Source organism: Dermacentor andersoni, chromosome 8 (genome assembly GCF_023375885.2).
Source record: "Dermacentor andersoni chromosome 8, qqDerAnde1_hic_scaffold, whole genome shotgun sequence".
Lineage (NCBI taxonomy): Eukaryota > Metazoa > Arthropoda > Arachnida > Ixodida > Ixodidae > Dermacentor > Dermacentor andersoni.
The window spans coordinates 40,732,628-40,755,821 of record NC_092821.1 but is presented as its reverse complement, the minus strand read 5'-3'; the positions used below and the strand labels follow the sequence as shown (position 1 = coordinate 40,755,821).

The following is a 23,194-nucleotide window of genomic DNA, read 5'->3' as shown; positions in this document are numbered from 1 at the left end:
GCCTGCCTAAAAGCCAACAGCAATGAAATTTCACTTTGGCTAAATTGATTATAAAGGAGTAATATATAAATACTGAATCAGCCTTGATAAAGCTGCAGGTAAAAATGTAAAATATTTGACATTTCATTTTACATTTTACGTTGCATTTTTCAAGATATGTCGTGTGAAATATCTTAAGAAGGATGTTGTATACCTGTGCCATTTGAAACTAGGCTTTTTATGTGCCTAAACATTTTTGTTGCAGTTGGCCTTTAAGGCACAGTTGTTGGATGAGCTGAGGCTGTTTTTAGAGGCCCGTGAAAAACTTCTTGAATGGCGTTCTTCTACAATTATTTATTGAGCCTCCTAGGCAGCATGTGTAGTAGTTCAACCGGCCCAGATTTGCGCACCCGTAATGCCAATGAGCTACAACCCTCGCGTGTCTCTCCCGCACTGCGTCAGGTGGGTCCTGTGTGCCAACCACATGGAACCGGTAAAGGGCTTCCTGGGGCGCTTCCTTCGGCGGCGCCTGGTTGAGGAGGAGGTCGGCACGGGCCTTCGGCTGGCAGAGCTCGGCAAGGTGGTGGACTGGATGCCTCGCATCTGGCACCAGCTGAACCAGTTCCTGGAGACGCACAGCTCGTCGGATGTCACCATTGGTGAGCGCTTTTATTACTGACAGCCATCACCAGCTCTTGCCCTGCTTGAAATAATGCAAGGTGATGTAGGATGAAGGAGGAGAGCAGCTGTAGCTGAAGTTTGCCGCCAATGTGCACAGGTGCGGTGATGTCATGCAACTCACACAAATTAGTCGCAGCTGGTCATTAAGTCATTGTAAGGTCATCATAAGGTAATGGTATGGTTTTTGTAGGATCGCCATAAGGTCATCACGAGTCCATCCTAAATTCATCATAAACTTACTGTGGAATACATGAAGATACACAAGGGATTAATTACATGCTGCAACAGTCTCTTTTACTGCACTATAAAGTCAGACAGTATTGGAGGCATTTTTTGTTATTAACGGTTTTGTATAACACCTCCATTTTCTTTTCCAGGAGAGAAAAGGAGTCGTTTGACAAGAAAATTTGCGGTTCTGTTAAGGCTAGCAGAGTGGAAGGAGTAGTGATACTAAACACTCGAAGTGTCAATGAAGGTCGCAGTTTGTGAAAGTCTGGTGCCAGAAATAGTGCACTCATTGCGTCTTTTGAATGAATGGAATACAGGTGTAAGTAAATAAGAGCTTTATAAAAGCTGTTTTTAGCAAACGGCAAGAAATATGAAACAAAGCACCAGTTAGAGAAATAATTTGCAGTATGTTATTCTAGTGCGTTGAATTCAACGTGGACACAATATATATGATTCCATGAACCAGATCATGACCCATCACCTAAATTTGCAGTTTTAAGCATGCACCAACCTCAAAGGGGCACTATAGACAAATATTAAGTCGGACTGAAGTGACAGAGCAGTACTTGTGAACTTCTAATGTATCAATATTATTGAGAACAGAGCTTTAGTAAGTGAGAAATTTGGGTAAATGTATAACATGATTTGAGACTAATGGCACATTATAGTAGCAACCCGATGACGTCATGGCTCCTCATTATAATTTTCTCATTAGTACTCAGTGACTGATGCGAAAGAGATTTCATGACATTATAAAATGGGAGAAAATGCTACTTGTCCACGTCTGTTCAATTATCGTAACATGTAACTCATTGACGTTGCTCTTAATGATGTGACTAGTTGTTAAAAGACTTCGTTTTTGCTTAGCCATGTGCCGTCCACACTCCCATATGTTGGTAGTTTTTGTATCTCATAATGCTACACTTGTTTGCTGGCTCACGCAGCTCGTACTAAAGAGGCAACCACATGCATGCAAAAAATATGTAACAACGGCTGTAGGTTGCTGTTTTACTCACCGACGGCAGTAAAGGGCAGTGATGGCGTATGCAGCTTTGCAACTCCTTGCTGGTTGTGGGTGATTTGAAATGTGCTGGAGGGATGTGAACCTTTCAGATGCAATTTTATCCTAAACTAAGTGTTTTGTTGGCACAAAAAATGCACTGCAGGGTTTCTGGAATGGTATTTTCATAGTCCATGTTGACATTTCCCCCCTTTGGTGTCCCTTTATTTGCTATGTTCTTTGTGTCATGCAACAAAGCAGGTCTTTCACAAAAGACGTAGAATTGGTGCTTTACTTGACTAAACACCCAGAAAAATTCTCATTTGATTCGGTTGTCACTACTTCAGTTTTCACAGCACAGAGTTTAGTTGCTTCACTTCGTGCAGCTTTAGGTAAGTAATGAGATGACTGTAGGGCAAGAAATGCATGTAATCTTTCATGTGGCTGGATGCCTTCTAAATCAGCATCTCTCTGAAAGCAAGATTACTTCACCTGGCATGGTGTTTTAAGTCAGAAGCTTCTGGATGATGCTTCCACTTCATTAAATGATGAAAATGGCTGTCAAACGTTTTTGATACAGTGACTAAACAACTTGCTGACTATTTTTGTTTACTAACTTGAGTGACTAAACTTAATTAATTTTTCCATCTTCGGGACTCCCGATTTGACGTAAGCACGCAACTTCTTTTTTTCTCCCAGGACCTCGGTTGTTCCTTGCATGTCCTATGGATGTGGCAGGCTCTCAGGTGTGGTTCACTGACCTCTGGAACTACAGCATCGTGCCGTACCTCCTTGAAGCAGTTCGCGAGGGCCTTCAGGTAGCCATCTTTGATTTACTTTGCGCTGAAATACGTGGTAGTCTTGTGTTGTTGGGGTTAAAATAGTGGAAATTCTTTAATCAGATCAATTATCAATGTAGAAAACATAAGGCTTTTTGTATATTGTACCAAATATTCATTTGTTCTTAAATATAGGAAAAGGAATGTGGAAAAAGAATACGTTAAGAAAGTTTGTTGCTTACTGTGCATGCAATGATATTTATGAGTCTGTTTACCTGAACAACTTCAAAAGGAACAATTAAAGTTCACATCTCCTGATCGGCTTACCCAATGTGGTCGGTGGACCATTTGCAGGCAGATGCCAGTAATCGTGGTAACAGCATCATTTGCAGCAACATTTGAATATCAAAAAAGGAAAATTGAGCATCAGATTTTATAATCGAACAGTTTTATTTGACGTAGGCGCATCAGGAAGATGGTATCATACCGTTTCAGCCATGTGTTTGTGTTTCAGCAGTTTGAGTGGTGATGGCACTGGACTAAGGAGATGGTACCACACAACTTAAAGTGAATAGGGATGCCTGTGTTTTTCAGAATGCTGAAGAAACATGGTACAAAACTTGAACATAGCACTATCACGGCATCAGCTGAATGTATGCGTTACAGCAAAGTAATTTCAAGCAACATTATTTGGTAGTTTTTCCCTGCATGTGAAACCATCATTGAATTAGTAACTTAGCATGATAAAAACACAGAAACAAGAAAGGTGGACAAGGACAAGTGCAAGGACAAGCGCAGTGTCGCACAATATCATTTAAACAAGGGCAGTGCTTGTCCTTGTCCACCTTTCTTGTTTTTGTGTTTTTATTGTGCTAAGTTACTACTTCAATGATGGACGACCAACTAGCCCATCAACTCTTCTAGAAACCATCATGTTTGGGGCAGCCCAGCTGCATTGAGGTGGTTAGTTGCCTTTGAAGAAATACTGACATGACATTTTTGACCTGTCATTTTGTTTTCCTCAATGAGAGTCTAAAATAAAAAATAATGAAACAATCAGAATACCTTAAATTACTTACTCTAATACTTGTTTCTGTGAACAAGTTTTGGTTTGAGTACTTAGGAGGTGGATGCATCATGAGATCATCAAGCACTAGATCATTCCATTCCTTCAATCACTACTGTAGCTGTTATGCATAGCCAAGAGAAAGAAGCACAGTACTCTTGTTCGTTTTTTTATGAGCAACAGCATGATACCTAGCCTTATTGCTACACAACGACAGCAAATTTCACTTCATGTCATGACATCATAATAATGTCAATTTATTTATTTACAGTACCGTCTGAGTAAAAGGGCTATGTAGACAAAGGTGAAATACCCACAGAAAAGCACATCATAAGTATTAGTTGAAGAAAATGTCAGCTTACTAATTAAATTTCGTGATCAACACTTTTGGGACACACATGTGAAGAATGGCAGCTGAATACATACATTGTTTTCGAGCGCCAAAGTTACAGTAATAACAAAATATGTCGTACAACAGCATGGTCCAACGATTAGGTGTGGTTAAATAAAGCAGGTCCAGTGTTTCGAGACCAACTTTAGTACGAAATTAGAATTTCAGAGGTTCTTTTACTGGCAATAAGAATACAGTTTTCACAACTTCAGAAATACATGCCAGTACTTCTTTAGTCCCACTCGGTTTTCCCAGGTGCCAGGCTTTCAGCAGTCTGGAAATGTACCTTGTCATACTATAACTGCTCGAAGCAATCCCGCTCAGTACAGGGATATGGCGAGAGCATTCGAACTGAAAGCTTTTGCCTGTTGTTTTGTTTCAAGCTCTATGGACGGAGAGCAGCATGGGAAGACCCAGCTGAATGGGTTCTGGAGACCTATCCATGGCCGGGACCAGTATGTGAAGCTCCACAGCTACTGAGGTTACGGCCAGAAGACGTCGGATATGACCCGAGCGCCGGCCCAAAGGTTGTGCCGGACCAGCCCGACTCGGACGCAGATCCCCTGGTGAGTTCCTGAAATATTTTTTACTGAATTTCTTGGTTCGAAATCGGCTTCGTTTCAAAGCCCGCAAGCTCCTTGCTTTGGCTTTGTTAGGACTGTTTAAGAAAAGATGGTTAAAGAGCTGTTGCAACCAGATTTAGCTCCTGATGTAAAAAAAGTATGGATTCAGATTTTGCAAGTACGGAGCAGCCACTGTGCAAAATTGTACTTTGCAGATATGAGTGAATGCTCTAAAAAATCTTGCAAAGTATATGTTTCGTTTGTAATGAAATAAATAAACTGTTACGATACCGTTTGCCAGAAATGATGCAGAACATGAAACATTGACATGATAGCGAATTGCACCTTGGCATGACCTCAGAGACGGGGCAGCACTCGTGGCATGCCGGAGATCCCAGCGGCCTTGTTCTGGCACAGGCATCATGTCGTTAACCACCAGCTGTAAACATTGCCTGCTAAGCTGCTATTGAAGGTCTCTTAAATATAATAAATAAATAATATACTATATTTAACCATTCAAAACTTCATTGCAGTTGACCTTTATAAGTAAGTGCAGTTAACCACAAAAGTTCACAGGATTTGGTAGTATTTGTGAAAAAAGTTGAATTGACCTTGTCACTGGGCACAGAGCCTTAGATTTAATATTTCCATTTGACATAGCCATTGCAACTTACACAGTGAAGTTCATTAATGCAACAATTAATATAATGAAATTTATTATTTTAGAAATACAACACCTTAAGAGAGTAGAGCTAGTTGTCATTTGTCATGGAACCAGTGTCTCATAGTTTTTTGTGGCCTGCTGTACATATCATACTTAGGCAAATGTGTTATGACACAATGTGCAGGCAGATACAAAAGGGAAGGTTGACGTCCTCCTCGAAGGAAATGGAGGATACAGAAGAAATGTTTGCAGGTTTGCTGCCTAAAGAAAACGGACACGTACTTGAATGAGTGCATTCTCATTTGTGTCATTACAGCTCAACATGCTGATGCGCCTTCAGGAAGCAGCCAGCTACTCAAGCCCACAAACCAACGACGCCGAGTCGGCGGACCTGGAAGCGACGGACACTTCCTAGCTTATTTCGCCCAATTTATAAGGAAGACAAAGAATCTGCGCAGAAACTCCAGATCCTACAAGGTCACCAGGCCATCAAAACAAGCCGACGACTGATTCTCTGCTTGAGGATGGAATGCACAAAACGTCTCAAAGTTTATCGAGATTTCCCAGAGTTTTGTACATTTTGTTTTTTCTACACTCTTTCTTTTTTTAGAAAGCTACGAACAAATAGCTGCTTTCATTGTTTCTCGCAGAGAAGCAGCAACATCCTAGGCCTAGTCTGTTTGAAAGAAAGAAAAATATTAAGGGATGGAAGAACCGCTTGTACATACAACCTGAATTTTTGTAAATAAGAAAAAGATGCCTGCCTTTTAACAAGTTATGCGTCCCTATCCCATGAATGTTTTGTACAGAACAGAAGGGAACTGATGTGAAAATAGCAGAGTGTCACGCGAGATATTCTTGTACACGCCTCTTTTATACTATGTAAACACTTGACATGAGGGCATGCTGGATTTGTATCATCGAGGAGAGCAGCATGGATGTTGCATTCTGAATTTGACGAAAGAAAAATTGAATGCAAGGTAAACTATAACAAACCTTACTTTGTTTTTTGCAAATGTTGAAAGGTTGACTGGGAAAACGAGACACACCAAACTTAGCTTTTCTCTCTTTTAATGGAAGTGTAAGGCTATGTTTAAATGCTGCAAGTGCATGTGACAGTGAATAAAACGACATAATTAGTTTTTTTTTAGAGGCTTTCTTCTTACCTTTTAAAGTACTGCAATTTCTTGATAAGCTCATGCTTTGTGTAAGTGGTTGTTGTAATCTATGTCACTATTTAAACTCACAACCTGATCAAATGAATGTTCCGGTGCATAGTTTCGGTGCTCTATTAGGCTGTAAAATTTTTTTAACCTGGGGACACAATGGCACCAAATATTGTAGTTTTTATTCAATGACTGAAAATTTTGACTGAATGTCCTATAATTTATTTCAAATGTCCTTCGCATACTCACAGTTATGGTGAAATCTGCAAAAATACGAAGGCCAGCTAAAAATGAATAATAAGCTCGCTATGACTTGCACTAATTGTTAGCAATGGCCAATGCTACATTTTGTTGACTCTGTAGACCATGTGCACATTGCGTTGCTTTCGCTGTTGCGAGACGTCTCCACTTTTCTGAGCTTATGAAACTAAAGACATAATGGCACATACCAAGACAAATTTAATGTCTTCAGGTATTCAGGCGACAGATACAATTCTCTAAAGTGAGATCGTTTCGAGTGCTTATCTTAATCATTCAGATGTCTGACAAAGGGAGACTACAAACTCCTTAATGAACTTCAGTGTTGAAAGGGTCACAACTTCACACGATGTTCACAAAATGGGGCAGGCAGCGCACATAAGCTTTCTAGTTCTCCTAATTCTCCGTATTCATCTTCGCCATTTTTGCTTTTCATCTCTAGTAAAGTTTCTCCTCACAACACATCGCCCAGAAAACATTTGAGTGGTCATAATCGTAAGGGTTATAGTAAGAGAAGGAAACGAGAAACGCTTTCAGGCACTTGCATCCGTGGCAGATGAAGTTTGTAGTTGCACACATATAAGTTACGGTCAGCCTTCAGTTCTTTGGAGTCCACTATGTACGACTGGCGGCAAGCAAAGACTGAACAGGAGACTCCAAGTCACAATATAAAGAAATCGGAAGATGGTGCTTGAGGGTTGCGATACGCTGGTGTGGTTTACTTGAACGTCGTTATACGACAACATCGATCCCCGGTGGAGAAAACCAAAATGGCGCCTTTATTTCATCTTTAGTACACTTGAATTGTTGCATTCGTGCTTCCTTTACAGCCAAGCGTAGACTATTCATCAAGAGTACAAGTGTGCTTGTTACATAGCTGCATTGTTAATGCCTCCTACAGCACCGTCTGCTCTAATGGGAAACACCTTGTTAGTATTCAGCCCGATAGAACTTCCAACAGTTTTCTAGAGTAAGCGAAAAAAAAAGACTAATATGTTACATAGTGCAAATATATCTAAGAAGGACTGCTAGCCTTCATTTAATGTTTAAGCTGCCACAAATACTCGGTAAGGTGTTTCCTATATGAGCGGACAGCCGTGTACAGAGGCACGTCTTGTTTTGTGAGCACGAAGAGTGGTCAATCGCATATTTGCAGAACAAGGGAGAGTTGGCTTCGAATAATTCCCTCTCGGATAATTTAGACCCTCGGCTCAATTCAACAAATTTAGAAATTTTGTGTTGGTTCAGAATGTTTTCAGTCACTTTAATTGAAGTAGGTCAAAGAAGGATTTTGGTTTGTTGAAATGTCCAAGCGAGGAAGGTCAGCGTGGCCAAAAGTTGTTGATGGGTTTATAATGCATGAACAGTCAACGCCTACCCGAACTTGATATTGAAATTGCTGTGTTTGTCGATAGGTTGTCAATGTGAAATGATGCCAGTTGGACGTCCGAACTATGGATATCCCATGTTTTGGGAGCTCTACCTCATTTCATCTTTTAGCAAATTTCGAGGTTTCTATTAGTTGAGCGCAGCAAGGCATGAAATTGTCGCACATACATTTGTTTGTATAAGGTCTTGTTAATTTCGTTGCAGGCGACATTTTATTTTTTGCAATTCCAATGTGTGACAACTCTGAACAGGACTGTGGTCATCAAGGAGTTTGAATTATTGGAAGTCATCTGTATGGCAAAACCAGATCTGAGCTATGTATACAGAAAAATGATTACATGGCAGTCTGCGAATGGAAAACTGGTGCAAGAAAGTCGGTGCAGCTCCTTCAATTTGCAATGATTTGCATAATTTAGTGCTTTATTGTGGACTTTGCAGATCTTCAACAACTAACTGTTTAAAAAGTACATCTCAAATATTTCACGATCTCTTGTTTTTTTGGCTTGCTCTGAAAGCTATCTAGCTTTTAGGTGTTATTTTAACATGCGCAGTTAATTTTGTGCAACAGTGCATGCCGAACTGCTTTATTTTTGGTAGCCTATTTTGTTTTGCCGACACACCTAAACTTGAGATGCATGCTGTTGCTTCTGCAGGATATCTAGCGATGGATTATCTTGATTGCAGAATGCACAGACATGCAAATGAGTTGCTGGAAGCAGGACTTCAGTTTTTGTAATGAACCGTGCATTTTCATTACAATCAGTTACCAGCCGTGAGGCCCAAGAAAGCTAAATGTCGAAGCCATGTGTGTGCTTGTGTACACCCACAGATTCACGCTGTGAGTGTACTATGCGCAATGTAACATGGTTAGGCATTTGAAAAGGCATGTTTTGCATCAGTCAGTGGAGCTATTTTTTTTTCAGTACAGCTTTTTCTAGCATAGCATCATTTCAAAAGCTTTTAGACGTAATGGCCAAAAGTGACCGTTATTTCATCAGGACATCAGTACTTGCAGTGAATTTCAATTCATTATTACACAGCATTCAGTGGTTGTCAATCATTGTTCAGTGAAATCTTTTCTGTATAGCATGATGTATCAGTGATTTCATCGTTTTCGTTCATCTCGTTAATTTATCGAAGATTGCTGCTTCATTGAGATAATTTACACTGTCATTTCGTCTGCCTGCCCAAACATCTTGTCTGATATGTCACCTGCGATGACTGAAATAAGGAATTTATTAAGAATGTTCTGTGCGCTAGTGAGGCTGTTTTCATTTAGAGGTTGTTCTAAACTGAGGAGCTGTGTTCTTCGTGTTTTTGTTGATATTTCGCATAGACTGTCCTAAGTGCCGCACGAAAAACTTGCATGGAGTTGACACTACGCTTTAGAACATACATATGCTGTGAAGTATGCAGTGTAGACAAGGTGTTACAAAAAAGAATTCTTTTACAGAAGTTTGTAAATCGCGAGCACAGGTGAAAATTACTGTCGCACAATTGAAAGACCACCACAATCATTTGGGGCCCATTGCTGTCAATCACAGTGCGATCTGAACAAATATGTGCTTGCTTCTAGGTTATCACTAAGCAAATAGGTTCAGGCACAGACCCTAGGTCACATTATTGGATGACTACTTTGCCTATGGAACATTACATTGCTGCAAGCCAACTGGTGTGAAATTTTACACAATGGCTTAGCATGAGGATAGCACGGAGTAGCAGCTGAGTGGGATCTGTTTTACAGTGCTTGTTGTGGTTAACATGTAAGTTGGTCTGGCAATGTGTGTCAAAATAAAACATCACCGCATGTCACTATTTTGTTTTCTGCTCTAAGACAGCTGTTTGTTTCAAGGAAAAGAAGAAAACAGAACATGCATCTAAAGTAAAGCAGAAAAAATTCTCGCAATAAGCAGCGTGAGGTTCCTGTCCTATGCGCAGAATGCTTGTTTGCTGTGATTGTAGCGTTGCCTGCACAAAGCTGTTCCTTTGCCTTTTTAGTATCCACATTGACGGGTGAACTTTGTTTCTCAGCTTGTCGACCCTGTCATCCCTGTGCGTGTCTTCAAAAGTGTCACAGCAGTCGCCTAAAATGATGAGTGTCATTGTGCCCCATAAGAAAATAACTGTCACTCTGTCAGGAAAAGTATGGAAGAGAGATGTGTGAGGACAATGCGATTAAAGCATTTTTCTTTATATTGAATTTGACTATTGTTTCTTTGATGGTTGCAAGCACGATGCAAAGAATGCTGAAGTTCAAATTGCTTTTCTGCATTGAGCATTACTTATTTGGCAGCACTCGCCAATGCCACGCATAGGTTGTTACGGCTGCCACCGATTGGTACTGGGACAGAGTTTCGGCGACCTTCAACAGCGTCTGCTTGGAGCTCGAACCAGATTGACCATCGGAGAGGGTTCGGTAGGGAAGATGAGATGATATAAAAACAAATAACGGAAGTTTAATGCATCGTTATGGGTGCTCGGTGCTCTCCGAGACAAAAAGTACAGAAACGTTCGGAATGTGTGCTTCTGCATGCAAGAGCAGAGAAGATCTGTTCGTTGCGTCTCGCTGGCCTTCTTATAGCCTACACCATCCGGGTGACCTCATTCTCTCTTGCTCCCTGGTAGAAGGCCTTGTCAACACACTGGTCGGCTCACGCAGAGGAATACGGAGAACAACCACTCCCTGACAATCCACATAGAGGAATACGGAGAAATACCCATGCACTGGTGTAGAGCTGGGGAGCGTAGGTAATGTCGGGTACACACACTGGTCAACATACACAAAGGAATTCGGAGTGAAACCACTCACTGGCATAGAGGTGGTGAACGTAGGACAAAGAAGAGTAGGATTAGCACTGGCACATAATCCTGTAGCACACACCCGACAGACAAGTCTTTTCATGTTGGCAAGCGTGATGATTAGGCACGTCATGTCTCGGGCGCTTGGCATCTGTTCCATTCATCGGCGCTGTGGGGATGCGCGACTCTCACGCGTCCCCTGATATGTTGTTTTCCCGCACGGCTCGCGTGGCCTGGCGCCCGCGGCGGTCGGAGTGGTGGAGGCGCAGTACGAGAGATGGCGCGAGTGTTGCGCTGCTAACGCCGCCGACAGGCGGGGTGACTTGGGCGCCGAAAGACAAGGCGCTTCCTCTTTGGTTCGGGACAGCGAGCAGTACGGACGTGCCGTGCCGCGCGTGCGCCGATCCATGCTTCGGCAAGACCGTCTCGCGTGGCCGCCTTGGAACGCGCCACCGTTCGCGTGACCGTACATGCGAACGACCAGGCGTTGGGATCCAGCATGGGGCGAACATATTCGCTCGCTATCCGGTCGCGGTGAGTCGGACTTCCTAGATTTGTCGCGCGCCCATCGGCATGTTTTGTGGATAGCAACTCGGCTAGCAGGCATTGATCTATGAAATGTGCAATAAATGCCCTTGTGATTGTTTACTCTACTGTGTTGTCATTCCTTTGTCCCAAGAGCATATGGGAGGAGAACCCCACAGCGCACACAGTGAACCGTAACAAGGTATAATTTCTGAACCCTGTGATACCATTGAGACCCAGGCTGGGACTGCCTCAGTATAACAGATGCCTGCTCTGGATGTAATATGGGAATACAAGTGTGCCCTGCGACCACTAAATGAAAGCTAAATGAAAGTGCCGAAACAAAAGAACAGTGCAGCACAGCGCACAAAGGATGAGGCGACATGAAAATGTCTCTGGCGGGACTGCTGCACAGATTGTTGTGGCATGGTATAAATATGCTGTGCATAGTGACATCACGGTATATGTCATTATGCTTAGGATGATTACTGTATACATGCAAAAACGAAGTGAGAAGTATGCCAATCTGAGTGACCGATGCATCAAAGTCAGAGAAGCTACATAAGCGAGTTGTCACACCCTTCGAAATTACTATAATTGTCTATTTGCTGGCAGTTCTTACAGTGATGATTCATCACCAGCGCTCTGGTCATACAGCCGCTTCGAGGCTATTATGCAGACTATGTTGCTGGCTGCTCTTCATCGCAGTCGTGCAAAGTCTCAGCTGACCTCCAATGTGGAGCCAGTAACACGCAATACGACAAACGAAAAATCACGAATTGCTGGCAAAAATATTCTCCGGCAGAACAAGTCTAGCGATGAGTGTCGATCGACGTTAATGGAATTAGCATTGAAGCAATGTAGCGACCCCGTATGTCGTTGCTGCAGAGATGCGTCCCGTATGACGTGTGCACGCAGCAGGGTTCCTCTGTCGCATTTCCCTGTGGAAACGCCGCGCCATCTAGCGGCACTGCTGGGAAGTCAGCGGGTGGCACACTTGTAAATATAGATTCAGGCAACATTGTCTGAATGCATATGACGCGGGTTCGATTCCGCCCTGCACCGGAAACATTTTGAATTATTATTATTTTTCGGTCGTAGAAGGGTTGCACATATCTGCAGTGGCACATACCCAGAGACCAAGGACGGCTGGTTTTGAACCCGGTTCCCTCAGGACAGCAGCCCATTAGACTATATGGATTACGTATATATAGAGTGACCCAAGGTGGCGGGAAAACGGATACAGACACAGACGGACTGAAAGACAGGCAGCAAATACACACGAGGAAATGCGTGAAGTACCCTAAGAGTGCTAAGAGTGCTCACACCAGCTTTCACTGCTGCATGAAAAGTTGTGCCGAACAGCTTTCCTGTAAAGTTCAGCTGGTGCACCGACTTGGAGGCACGGCGTGTATAGTGACACTACCAAAATTGGATGTCGGTGTTAAATATTCAGGTGCCATTTGCCAAAATCAAAATTGATAACATATACATACAGACCCACGAGCTAGAGTATCAAAGCTGTAACTTGTGATTTTGATTTGGTGGCAACAATATTACATTATTATTTGGCTTGAGAGAAAGTTCCCGTACTCTACACCAAGTTAGCGACATCTTGATGTACCATCTTATGATGCAAAATAGGAACCACTGTCACTGAAAAAGCGCGCGCAACGAAAGGCGGTGCGCCATGATAGAATCTACCGAGTAAAAACACTTCGTCCCTGGGACATCCTAATTATGTCCCAATGACCATGCACCGTTTCGGAAACAAATAGGACATTCCCCGAAAGTCCAGTTTCAGACATTCTACCACGGTCGCCCCAAATATCTCATGGCGTTTTTCACTGGTCGATCTGGAGCGGCCGCCGAAATCCTCGAGCGAGCGCTCGGGTTTCACAAATCCGAATCGGCCAGCGGAGCGCAAAAACGCTCCGAGGTGGATCACACAGGAAGTCTGCGTACACGTCGCACGCGTCGCACGAACCGCTTCCGAAAACCATGCCCGACTTCCGTTCTGTACGTTTCCACGGCAACCAAACTCGCCGTCCCCCGTGTGTAATTTGACCATGGCAGTCGCATAGTCCGTCAGTTCCATGTCGCGCCAGCAAGGATTGTGCATGGACAACGTGCATAGAAGGCTTCGTACAGCACCTGCGTCACTTCGTAATCGCTGTCGTCCGAGCTCTCATCGCTAAACGGGAGCGCTGCAGCAGCACTACAGTGGCTAGAATACTATTCTAGCCACTGTAGCAGCACCGAACGCAGCCATTTTGCGAAGCAACACAATGTTGTGCGTACCAACCGGGTACCGATTTCGCTTGAAGACGGAAGTGACGCGAGCTATTTTCGCCCGAATCCGCGCCTCGGCGGCGGAGCTAGTGAGAGCGATCCGGCCCGGAGCGAGTTGATCCGAAACGACCAGTGGAACGCGCGAACCCGCTCCAGATCGACCAGTGACATTCGGATTCGTTGCCGCGGAGCAAGAAATCCTGCTCCGAATCGACCAGTGAAAAACGCCATCAGTCATGGACCTCTTTCAAACATCCTACCAGGAATGTCCCAGGAATATCGCATACGGACCTTTACAGGCATACACGTGACTAGTTATCCTTCAAGAGGCTTGGTCTTCGAGCTTCCTCGTAAAAAAATTCATTTTCGTATGGTCGAGTTGCAATTCCAAGTTATCATGTCTGCAGTTGGTGTGTATGTCGTACTTCGCAAATTTGTTCACGCAATTTACTTTGAAAAACTTTGAAAACTTCAGTTAGTTTCATAAGCAATTTAAATATGCTCGGCGGAAGGCCTACGAGAAGGAAGAGCATACCGCACTTCCGCATTCGTGCGTGATCGCGTAATATGTGCACGCAATGTATCTGCTTTTGACACGTAGGCCCTCTGCCCGTTGCATCTGTCACTCAGTGTGTTCTGCGAGCACATTTTAGCAAGCACTGTGCGAACGGACCACTGCATATGTCCGTAAAGTACACGCAGCATGTCACCATGATGGCCCATGCGGACATGCTAGGGATCTCCTGCGGACGTCCTTCATACGATATGTCCTGCGGACGTCCCCCACACGATCATTTGGCTACACATGCAGGACACGACAAGTGTGGCCGAATGATCGCGTGAGGGACATCCGCAGTACGTATTCGACACATCCCAACGATATCCGTGTCCTGGGAGTGGATGTCGATAGGATATTCATAAGACGTCATTGTTGTCAATAGGTAGGTGACATACGCACTTCAGGGCGAACGCAGACGCCACCTCAATAAGGTGTTCTGACAGCGATGGAGGGACTTCTGTGCTACATTTCAAGCGAAAAAATCCGTGGTCGCCATTTGGCGTGTTGTAAAGCGACTGCGCATGCCAGCTCAGCAGACGAATTCATTTATGGCACCCTCACTACATGTATGTGCTTCTATTAAAAAAAGGTGCGAAATGGAACTGCGAGCTCTTCTCCGGCTTCAGTGGTCATGCCATGCTACCAGTGGCGTACCAACTATTTTTCGAGTGGCGCGGCAAACTGCAAACCATCTGATCTCTCTCTCTCTCTCTCTCTCTCTCTCTATATATATATATATATATATATATAATCTCTCAGTATTTTTACATAGGGCTCGTCTACACCCTGATTCCGGAGGCATTGCGGAATCAGGGTGTAGACGAGCCGTATGTAAAAATACTGAAAGATATCTATAGTGGCTCCACAGCCACCGTAGTCCTCCATAAAGAAAGCAAGAAAATCCCAATAAAGAGAGGCGTCAGGCAGGGAGATACGATCTCTCCAATGCTATTCACAGCGTGTTTACAGGAGGTATTCAGAGACCTGGATTGGGAAGAATTTGGGATAAGAGTTAAGGGAGAATACCTCAGTAACTTGCGATTTGCTGATGATACTGCCTTGCTTAGTAACTCAGGGGGCTAACTGCAATGTATGCTCACTGACCTGGAGAGGCAAATCCGAAGGATGGGTCTAAAAATTAATTTGCAGGAAACTAAAGTAATGTTTAACAGTCTTGGAAGAGAATAGCAGTTTACGATAGGCAGTGAGGCACTGGAAGTGGTAAGGGAATACATCTACTTAGGACAGGTAGTGACAGCGGATCCGGATCATGAGACTGAAATAATCAGAAGAATAAGAATGGGCTGGGGTGCGTTTGGCAGGCATTCTCAGATCATGAACAGCAGGTTGCCATTATCCCTCAAGAGAAAAGTTTATAACAGCTGTGTCTTACCAGTACTCACGTACGGGGCAGAAACCTGGATGCTTACGAAAAGAGTTCTACTTAAATTGAGGACGACGCAACGAGCTATGGAAAGAAGAATGATAGGTGTAACGTTAAGGGATAAGAAAAGAGCAGATTGGGTGAGAGAACAAACGCGAGTTAATGATATATTAGTTGAAATCAAGAAAAAGAAATGGGCATGGGGAGGACATGTAATGAGGAGGGAAGATAACCGATGGTCATTAAGGGTTACGGACTGGATTCCAAGGGAGGAAGGGAAACGTAGCAGGGGGTGGCAGAAAGTTAGGTGGGCGGATGAGATTAAGTTTGCAGGGACGACATGGCCACAATTAGTACATGACCGGGGTAGCTGGAGAAGTATGGGAGAGGTCTTTGCCCTGCAGTGGGCGTAACCAGGCTGATGATGATATATATATAGTACGTTCGATATTACATCCACTTTCATGTCATCTTTACTTAAATTAGAAACTATAAATAATTTATCATACTCTGTCCTTGGTGTCATGGCTTGTTGGATTCTAATGATTATGACTATTTATACGAATTGCCAATTATTATTTCAATAAGTTAAAAAGCGTGGAAAAGCGTCTGTCAGTTATTTTTTATATTTAACAGACATGTACTTATTTATTAGTCACACATGGTGAACCGTGGGCGCCCGAGAAATTGTTTGCATTTTCATTCATTTATTGAAACTATATAAAATCTGATGATGCAGGGACAAAAGGCAATTAGTCCCTGACAGAGGTCCCTAACCCCGCCCCGTGGCAGGAGTACAGTGCACACATAAAGTGCACATTTGGGACAGTTTTCATACACAATTTAATAAACACTTGACTGTATCGCTAGTTAAGGCAATAGTATTGCCGAGGCTACACGCAACAAGATATAATCAACGTCAATGACTAATAAAAAAGAATAATTAATAAGACAGAAAAATTAGCTTAAACTGTAATTTCGTTGGACTTTGTAGCCCAAAGGGCCCGCTTTCAAAAGTGGGGGAGGGGGCAAATGGCATACTCCTCCCCCCCGCTTTTAACAGTGGAAGGGGGGGGGGTTGCTGCCCCCAGGTAATTGAGCCTATGCACGTTTCTCACAAGTTTTTGTATTAGATTCCCTGAATCGGTTGTGGATATGTCATGGATCTTTCGTTTTATCTCGGGAAACACTCCGTGGCCCTGGCCGACGCGAACAATCTTTCGATCACGATGAAATCAGCTACGAGGCTGTTGTGTATCTATTCTGTGACTGCCATCTTCATGTTTCATAAATGTACAACACCTAACGAGCGTGTACACAGCAAGAGAAAAGTATAGGGAGGAAAACGAGACGGAACAAGCGCTGACTTCCAAATGACGATTTATTGGTAGGTACGCGCGTAGTATTTATGCATGCGTACAAAGGACGTCCCGTCTCGTCTTCGTCCCGTACTTGCCTCCTGCGCTGTACACGCTGCTCGTGGATATCCAAATAGCCCAGTCAGCCACCTTGCTAATTTACAGCCACTCTTAATTGGATGGGTGTTGAGGTCCCTGCTCCGTGACACTTGTCAAAATTACCCCCGCAATCGAGCCAGGTAAAAGCCAATACGGTTATATTTGCTTAGTTGAGCTAATAATGTTAGGGAACAAATGATTCACAAGTTGATGACTTGTTTCCTAGAAGTAAGAAACATGTGCCCTCTGGAAATGAACTAACTTCGACAAAACTATGTCCTTGCTCTGTTTTCCTCATAAAGCCGTTTGTATGTATAACTGTTTCGTGTCTGATTTCACTATAAGGAAACAAAGTAGACGGGCCACCCGGAAACTGGACTCATCGCTCCGTGGTTTCCACCCAATGTCCAGTACTCTAACCGAGACATTGCGGAGCACAACAAGCTCTTGGCTTGTTGAGCGGTGCTCTCGCCCCTACATGCGCTCGAGAGTTGGTCGCTAAAGTTAGCGGTGCATAAACGTGTCCGATTCGTTCACTGGTTTCAGCACCAAAATATCAAATATGGCGAACGCACGAGCTGACAAAGACTCAAAACTGAGAGGGACGTTTATTTGCGACCAAAGGGGGGTCCAGAAACAAACTTTATGCAAAAAAACCATCGTCGATAATTGTCCTTGTAAGCAAATAGCCCGAACGAACGAGCAGGGGAGGGAGTGAGGCGACAGACCCCCTTGCCGTCCACCCTTAAACTCGGGTGCACAAGAACATGAGCGCTTTCCCTCGCTTTCCCGGAGTTACTTCGTGGCAGCCGTGGGGAGCGGCCGCATCTGCGTCTTGCTCTCCCTGGTGCGTCGACGTCAAGTCCAGCAGCGTTCCGCGGAACGCTCGCTTGCGAGCGAGAATCGCATTGCCCTCGACGCAGCGGACGGTTTATATAGCAATGAACAATAGAGCGAACAAGCGGGCCAAAATATCTATAAACGTTGAAGCGAGCGACAGCCTTCCATCCTCCCTCTGGATAGGTATCACTCTTCAATGACAAAAAAAAAAAAATCCTTTAAATTTCTACCCTCATGACAAGCGTCACTCCAACCCAGTCCCCTATTCTCCAAGCGAAAGAGGCAGCGATCGTGTTAGCCATCACTCAGACAAATGCTGAGAACACGATCGCCGACGCTCAAGTGCCGTGCCGTATGTACACGACCCGAAGACTTTTCAAGATTGCAATGTATATTCCTGGTCAGATCGGATTGCACGAAAATTTTTCGTTAATTAGCAAGGGAATCAGTTAAGCAGCTAAGAGATTATGATCAGGACGCAATGACGTAATCGACAATTGTGTAAGGTATGCGGTGCTGTTGACATAATCACTGGCGGAATGTTCTTTTTTGGGGAGAGGACGACGATGTCCGCAGAGAGCGCCCCGTTCCTCGTGCATTGGCCAGTGCCAAGCAGGAATTGCAAAGTCTGCCCGACTCTTGGCCAATCCCCGCGAGTGGGTAAGCGCCAATCTCATCAAGGACATCATCATCATCATCTGAATTCTCGCGGCGTAGCAGCTGAAGAAGAAGTCCTCATCGGTCAGGGACGGCGATGGACGCACCGTGGGCGGTGAGTCAAAATTCTGCACTCGAAACGGGTCACACAAGTCTATATAGGCATAAGCGTAACCTACTTGGGCTGATGTATTCGGTTGTCGAAACGGTAGTGGTGAGCCGTCCTCTGAAACGACATGGAAGGGAGGAACCGTCGTCGAATGCTCGGGCTTAACAACCGAAGCTACATCGGCCCTGGCTTGCACTTGGGTGTGCACCCGTTCATGTATAGAATATCGGAGTATTATACTACTATGCAGAAGCTTTGTTTAGCTGTGAAAGCGCGTTTTGCAGTTCAAGTGGCTGTCTCTGGATTATGGTGGTAGTTGATGTTATCTCTGTGGCTCCACGAGGGCGATTTCTATAGATTTTCTTTCTTTCGTTTTATTGCTGACTTTACCACAGTGTAAAGAACAGCATCTCCGCCTCTATTATCAGGGGCATCTCGCGATGAATTATGTTTTAGGATGGATATAAATAAGGCATGCGCGAGATGTGCGAACATTCGTAATGTCCACTGCGAATGAATAGCCTTCCCGGTTCCAGAATAATATATTTACATTATATTTACATTAATACATCTCAACGAATGTAAGCTATTCCTGTTACGCATGCTCTGAAGGAATAGGCTTCAGGAGGTAATGTTGCTGTGTGCTGATGATTGACCATTTTTCACATCTCGTAGACATCTAATAAATTATACCTCGTCGAAAGCTGCTTCCCGAGTTTTTTATTTTCTGCTAGGTATTTTCTTTCCTAGATGGACCTTCACATGCAGTTTTGGCCCTGAAGCGATGTGTTCCCTCCGTCAATTATTTCGGAGGGGCGAGGGTTAAAGGGCGGTGTAAATATGAGCAAATACCACCCATTATATATTCTGAGCCAACTTTTTCGGTATATTCGTAGTCAATTCGATAACTTCACCATTCGGACATCCTACTCAAGCACTATTTATAGTCTTCGAAACTTGCTCGCAAAAGCGTGACGTACGCGAAGGCGATAGACAGCTCTTGCAATTGATCAGTTTTTAAAAAATATTTTATGACGAAACGTCCAGTTTGACACCTCACTGGCGCGACGGACATTGTGTCAATCGCTCATCCGTTCAACGCGCGCGAATGTGACATCGATCCTCGAAAGTGATCGACCAACAACATGGACCCACCGCCATGTCAGCGTAGACTGGGCTGCGCGCCGCAAGCGTCCATCTAACGACAGCTCCAGATTCCAGTCGAAATGAGCCGTGCATTCGCCGCCGTTGACGATGCTGTATGCTCCCGCCCACTGAGCGTTCTTAGAAAGCAGAGAGCTCAAGGTTGTACGTAGACGTGCGGACTTTAGCCGCCTCACCAGGTCTGGCCATTCTCAGCTGACAAGCGCAGAGCATACAATGCGCGATAACTATCCTGCCTACAAGGTATTACATCGCTGCGCGCCGCAGAGAGATGTGAAATTTCAAACCGAACGCCTTTTACCCTCCTCCTCGCGGCCGCCGCGCTCAAAGCCGGAGGACGACGTACACGTGCTAGCGCGCCTACGTACACGTACGTGTTTGTGCTGTGACCTCGCTTGGGGTGACACGTGACTTCAAGAATTATTCAAGGCAACATCTCTTATTTGTGTAATAGGATGCTTGAATAGACGGACTAAAGCTTAGAGAAATAATAAAAACACACAAACCGAATATCTGCGTGTTTTTATTTTACTTCGCGCCGCACCAAGAGAGATGTACTTCCGTTTCGACTGCTTGTTCCCACGTCGTGCAGTTGCGCGCGCTGACACCGAAACTATGTCATTTTATGCGGCGTTCCAGCGCGGGATCATGCTCTGTGGTCCGCTTGTGTCTTCTTCAGTATTCGTGTAGTGCTGATTTATGCCGCTAGTCAGGTGTCCTCGTGCACAAAGCGCAAAATCGTGCGCTGCGCGAAATGAGGTAATCACAAGAGCCCACGCGCGACGCCGTCAGCGGAAGTGCGCCCCGTCACAAAAAAGCGAGGAGAAAAAAAAATGAAGACGGGGCCCGGGACATATCGTCATGCGATCCTCGAGTTCTGTTATGGCAGAACGCAGGGAAGGAATTGCGCTTGTGGAGGCTAGACGGGGTAAGTGGAGAGAGAGTCTGCTTCGGCAGTGGCTCTCGCCTCCTGAAATCATGGGTTTGTGGCACTGAAATATTTCCATCTCGGCTGTTAATGAACCAATCTTAAAAATTATTGCGGCAGAATGATCCCTAGAGGACACGTAACAACGTCCAGCGTATAACCGAAATTTGCTGTGTGGCCTGGTGAGGGACTCTTTAACGGAATAACGGGATATCGCAGACGTAGAAGGAAGAACTCTGGTGGTAATTAGATTTTGACGCACTATTTAGCGACGCGTTAGAACCGCTTTACAGCGAATATGTTTTATTGCAGTTTTATTCCTATGGCTTATTGCGATAGCAATCATGGGCACTCCTGGCAAATTTCTGTCGTCGTCGTCGCCGCGATGTTCCGTACAAGGGTGCGACTACGCATTTACTCCTACAGCGGTTGCGCTTGGCGCGGTTGAACGTAGCCACGAACGTTTTATCTTGGAGGTAACCTGCATAGTGTTGCAAGGCAAGCTAACCAGATGCAGCTGATGGCTTCGTGTGCGCTGGGTTCTCGTGCGCCTAATTCGGTTTGAAGCTAGATACAGCACGAAAAGGAATTCGCTCACCGCTGCTGCCGCTCTTCTTTACGCCAGAATTCTGACAGAGAGTGCTCAAGTGATCGATTGAGATGTGCTCATTTTCGTCTGTACGCGCGGGAGACAATTCTTGTCAATTACAGCGAAGCTGTTTATGGCTAGGGTTCCGTGCATCTTTTGTTCTGCGTCAACAAAATTGTGGGCCGATTCTGGTGATAGTGCAGAAAGAGCCTAAGCGCAGTGGCACATACCCGTACGGACTTCGTGACATGGGCTCCAGGACCTGTAACGCGCCCTTTAACTACCCTTGTCACACCTTGTCACACCTTGTCACACCTTGTGCCTGGTCCTAAGAGGTCCCAGGCACAAGGGTAAGAGCAGATTTTATTCGATGTTTATCACACAAGTAACATGGATGAAAGAATCAAAGTTTACAAGAAAGGAAGTGTAATGAAAAAGAAAGACATTCATCCATACAACGAGGGTGAGTGCCAACAGTGGGTGACTAACGGTGAGTAACGAGGCGCCAGTAGATCTCCCGCGATGCTGAGATCACGTCGCTGACGGCCAACCTCTTGAGGAGCTTCAGGTAGGACCATGAGCAGATCCGCCGCATCACGAGACGTTGGCAGAGTCAAGAGCCCAAGGCTCCAACGATAACTGCGTGCACCGTCACGCGTTGACATCGCCGTGCCAGATGGAGACGTGCAGGCTCGTATTTGGTGACTGGCGTGGCGTGCGTCGGTGAACGCCAGCGCGCGGTTGTCGAAAGGACAGCAGACAGCCAAGATGACTGCCTCCTTGCCACGCGCCAGGAGGATGACAGTGCGAAGGTTGATATCTCCGATTGGCCGGTTGTCGTATATGATGCCGACCCCGGCATGCCGTACGGAGATGCAACACGATGTTGTTGCGTTGGGCCGTCTACAGCGCGCTCTTGGCCATGCAGTGACACAGTACGTGCGGTAGCGTCTCCCTGTCATAACCGCACACGCTGCATCGCTGATCGCGTTCGGCCGTCATCCACTTGCAGGTATCGTTGAGGCGGAGAAGGTTGAGTCTGCCCCTATGGATGAACTGCCAGTCCGAAAACCGGGTGTAACAACTCGTGTACATAGGTGCGAACTGGTGTGGTCGGCGGCCACGCACTGCAGGGCTTTGCCCTGGTTGGACTTTTCATGCAGTGCTTAATTCCGGGAGGCCGCTTGTATGGCCCGGAGCGTGCGGATGACTTGCCTGCGGTGTTTCGGGTTGACGGTGTGGTCACCGCAGGTGAATCCGTCAGGAGTGAACTCCCAGGTGACACCCAAGTGGCGTGAGGCCTTCCGTGTCATTGGATCTTAGCCCAAAAGGCCCCACGTCGGCCATATCTACGTTCGCACCACCCTCTCTTTGCCGGCGTTCCAAGCCGTTGCGTATCTAGTTTCCTTTCCTTCTACTCTCCCGTGGGGATGGCGTTGCCGAAACATCATGCGTGTCTACTTTCCTCCGGCTCCTCGGGGCGGCTGTCCCGTCGTCCACGCGAATGTACGTAAAAAAAAAAAAAAAACCCAGAAAGACAAGTTGCCATTCTCCATTTGAAATTTCGCTACTGTCGTCGTAATGGGGAGGCTGCGTATAGACCGTTTCAACGGGCGAGGAGGAAAGGGCGCGCGGAGAGCCTTTCCTCCTCTCTGGCTTGGGCGATCCGGCGCTGCGCTGCTTCAAAGTATTGCTGTCGGGTGCTGAGGAACGATTTCGAGATGTTT

General features: G+C 45.2%; 1 protein-coding gene across 5 annotated transcripts in view; it reads left to right on the top strand.

The window, feature by feature from the left end:
- The window catches only part of LOC126526403 (uncharacterized), a 285,856-nt gene extending 275,492 nt beyond the window's left edge, over positions 1-10,364 (top strand). For all 5 annotated transcript variants that reach the window (XM_055068184.2, XM_072289645.1, XM_072289644.1 and 2 more), the window contains 4 exons: positions 442-638; positions 2,588-2,706; positions 4,508-4,690; positions 5,668-10,364. In XM_055068184.2, coding sequence (XP_054924159.2) covers positions 442-638; positions 2,588-2,706; positions 4,508-4,690; positions 5,668-5,766 — 598 coding nt within the window. In that variant the 3' untranslated portion in view covers positions 5,767-10,364. The remainder of the gene's footprint in view (positions 1-441; positions 639-2,587; positions 2,707-4,507; positions 4,691-5,667) is intronic.
- Positions 10,365-23,194: the final 12,830 nt, after the last annotated feature.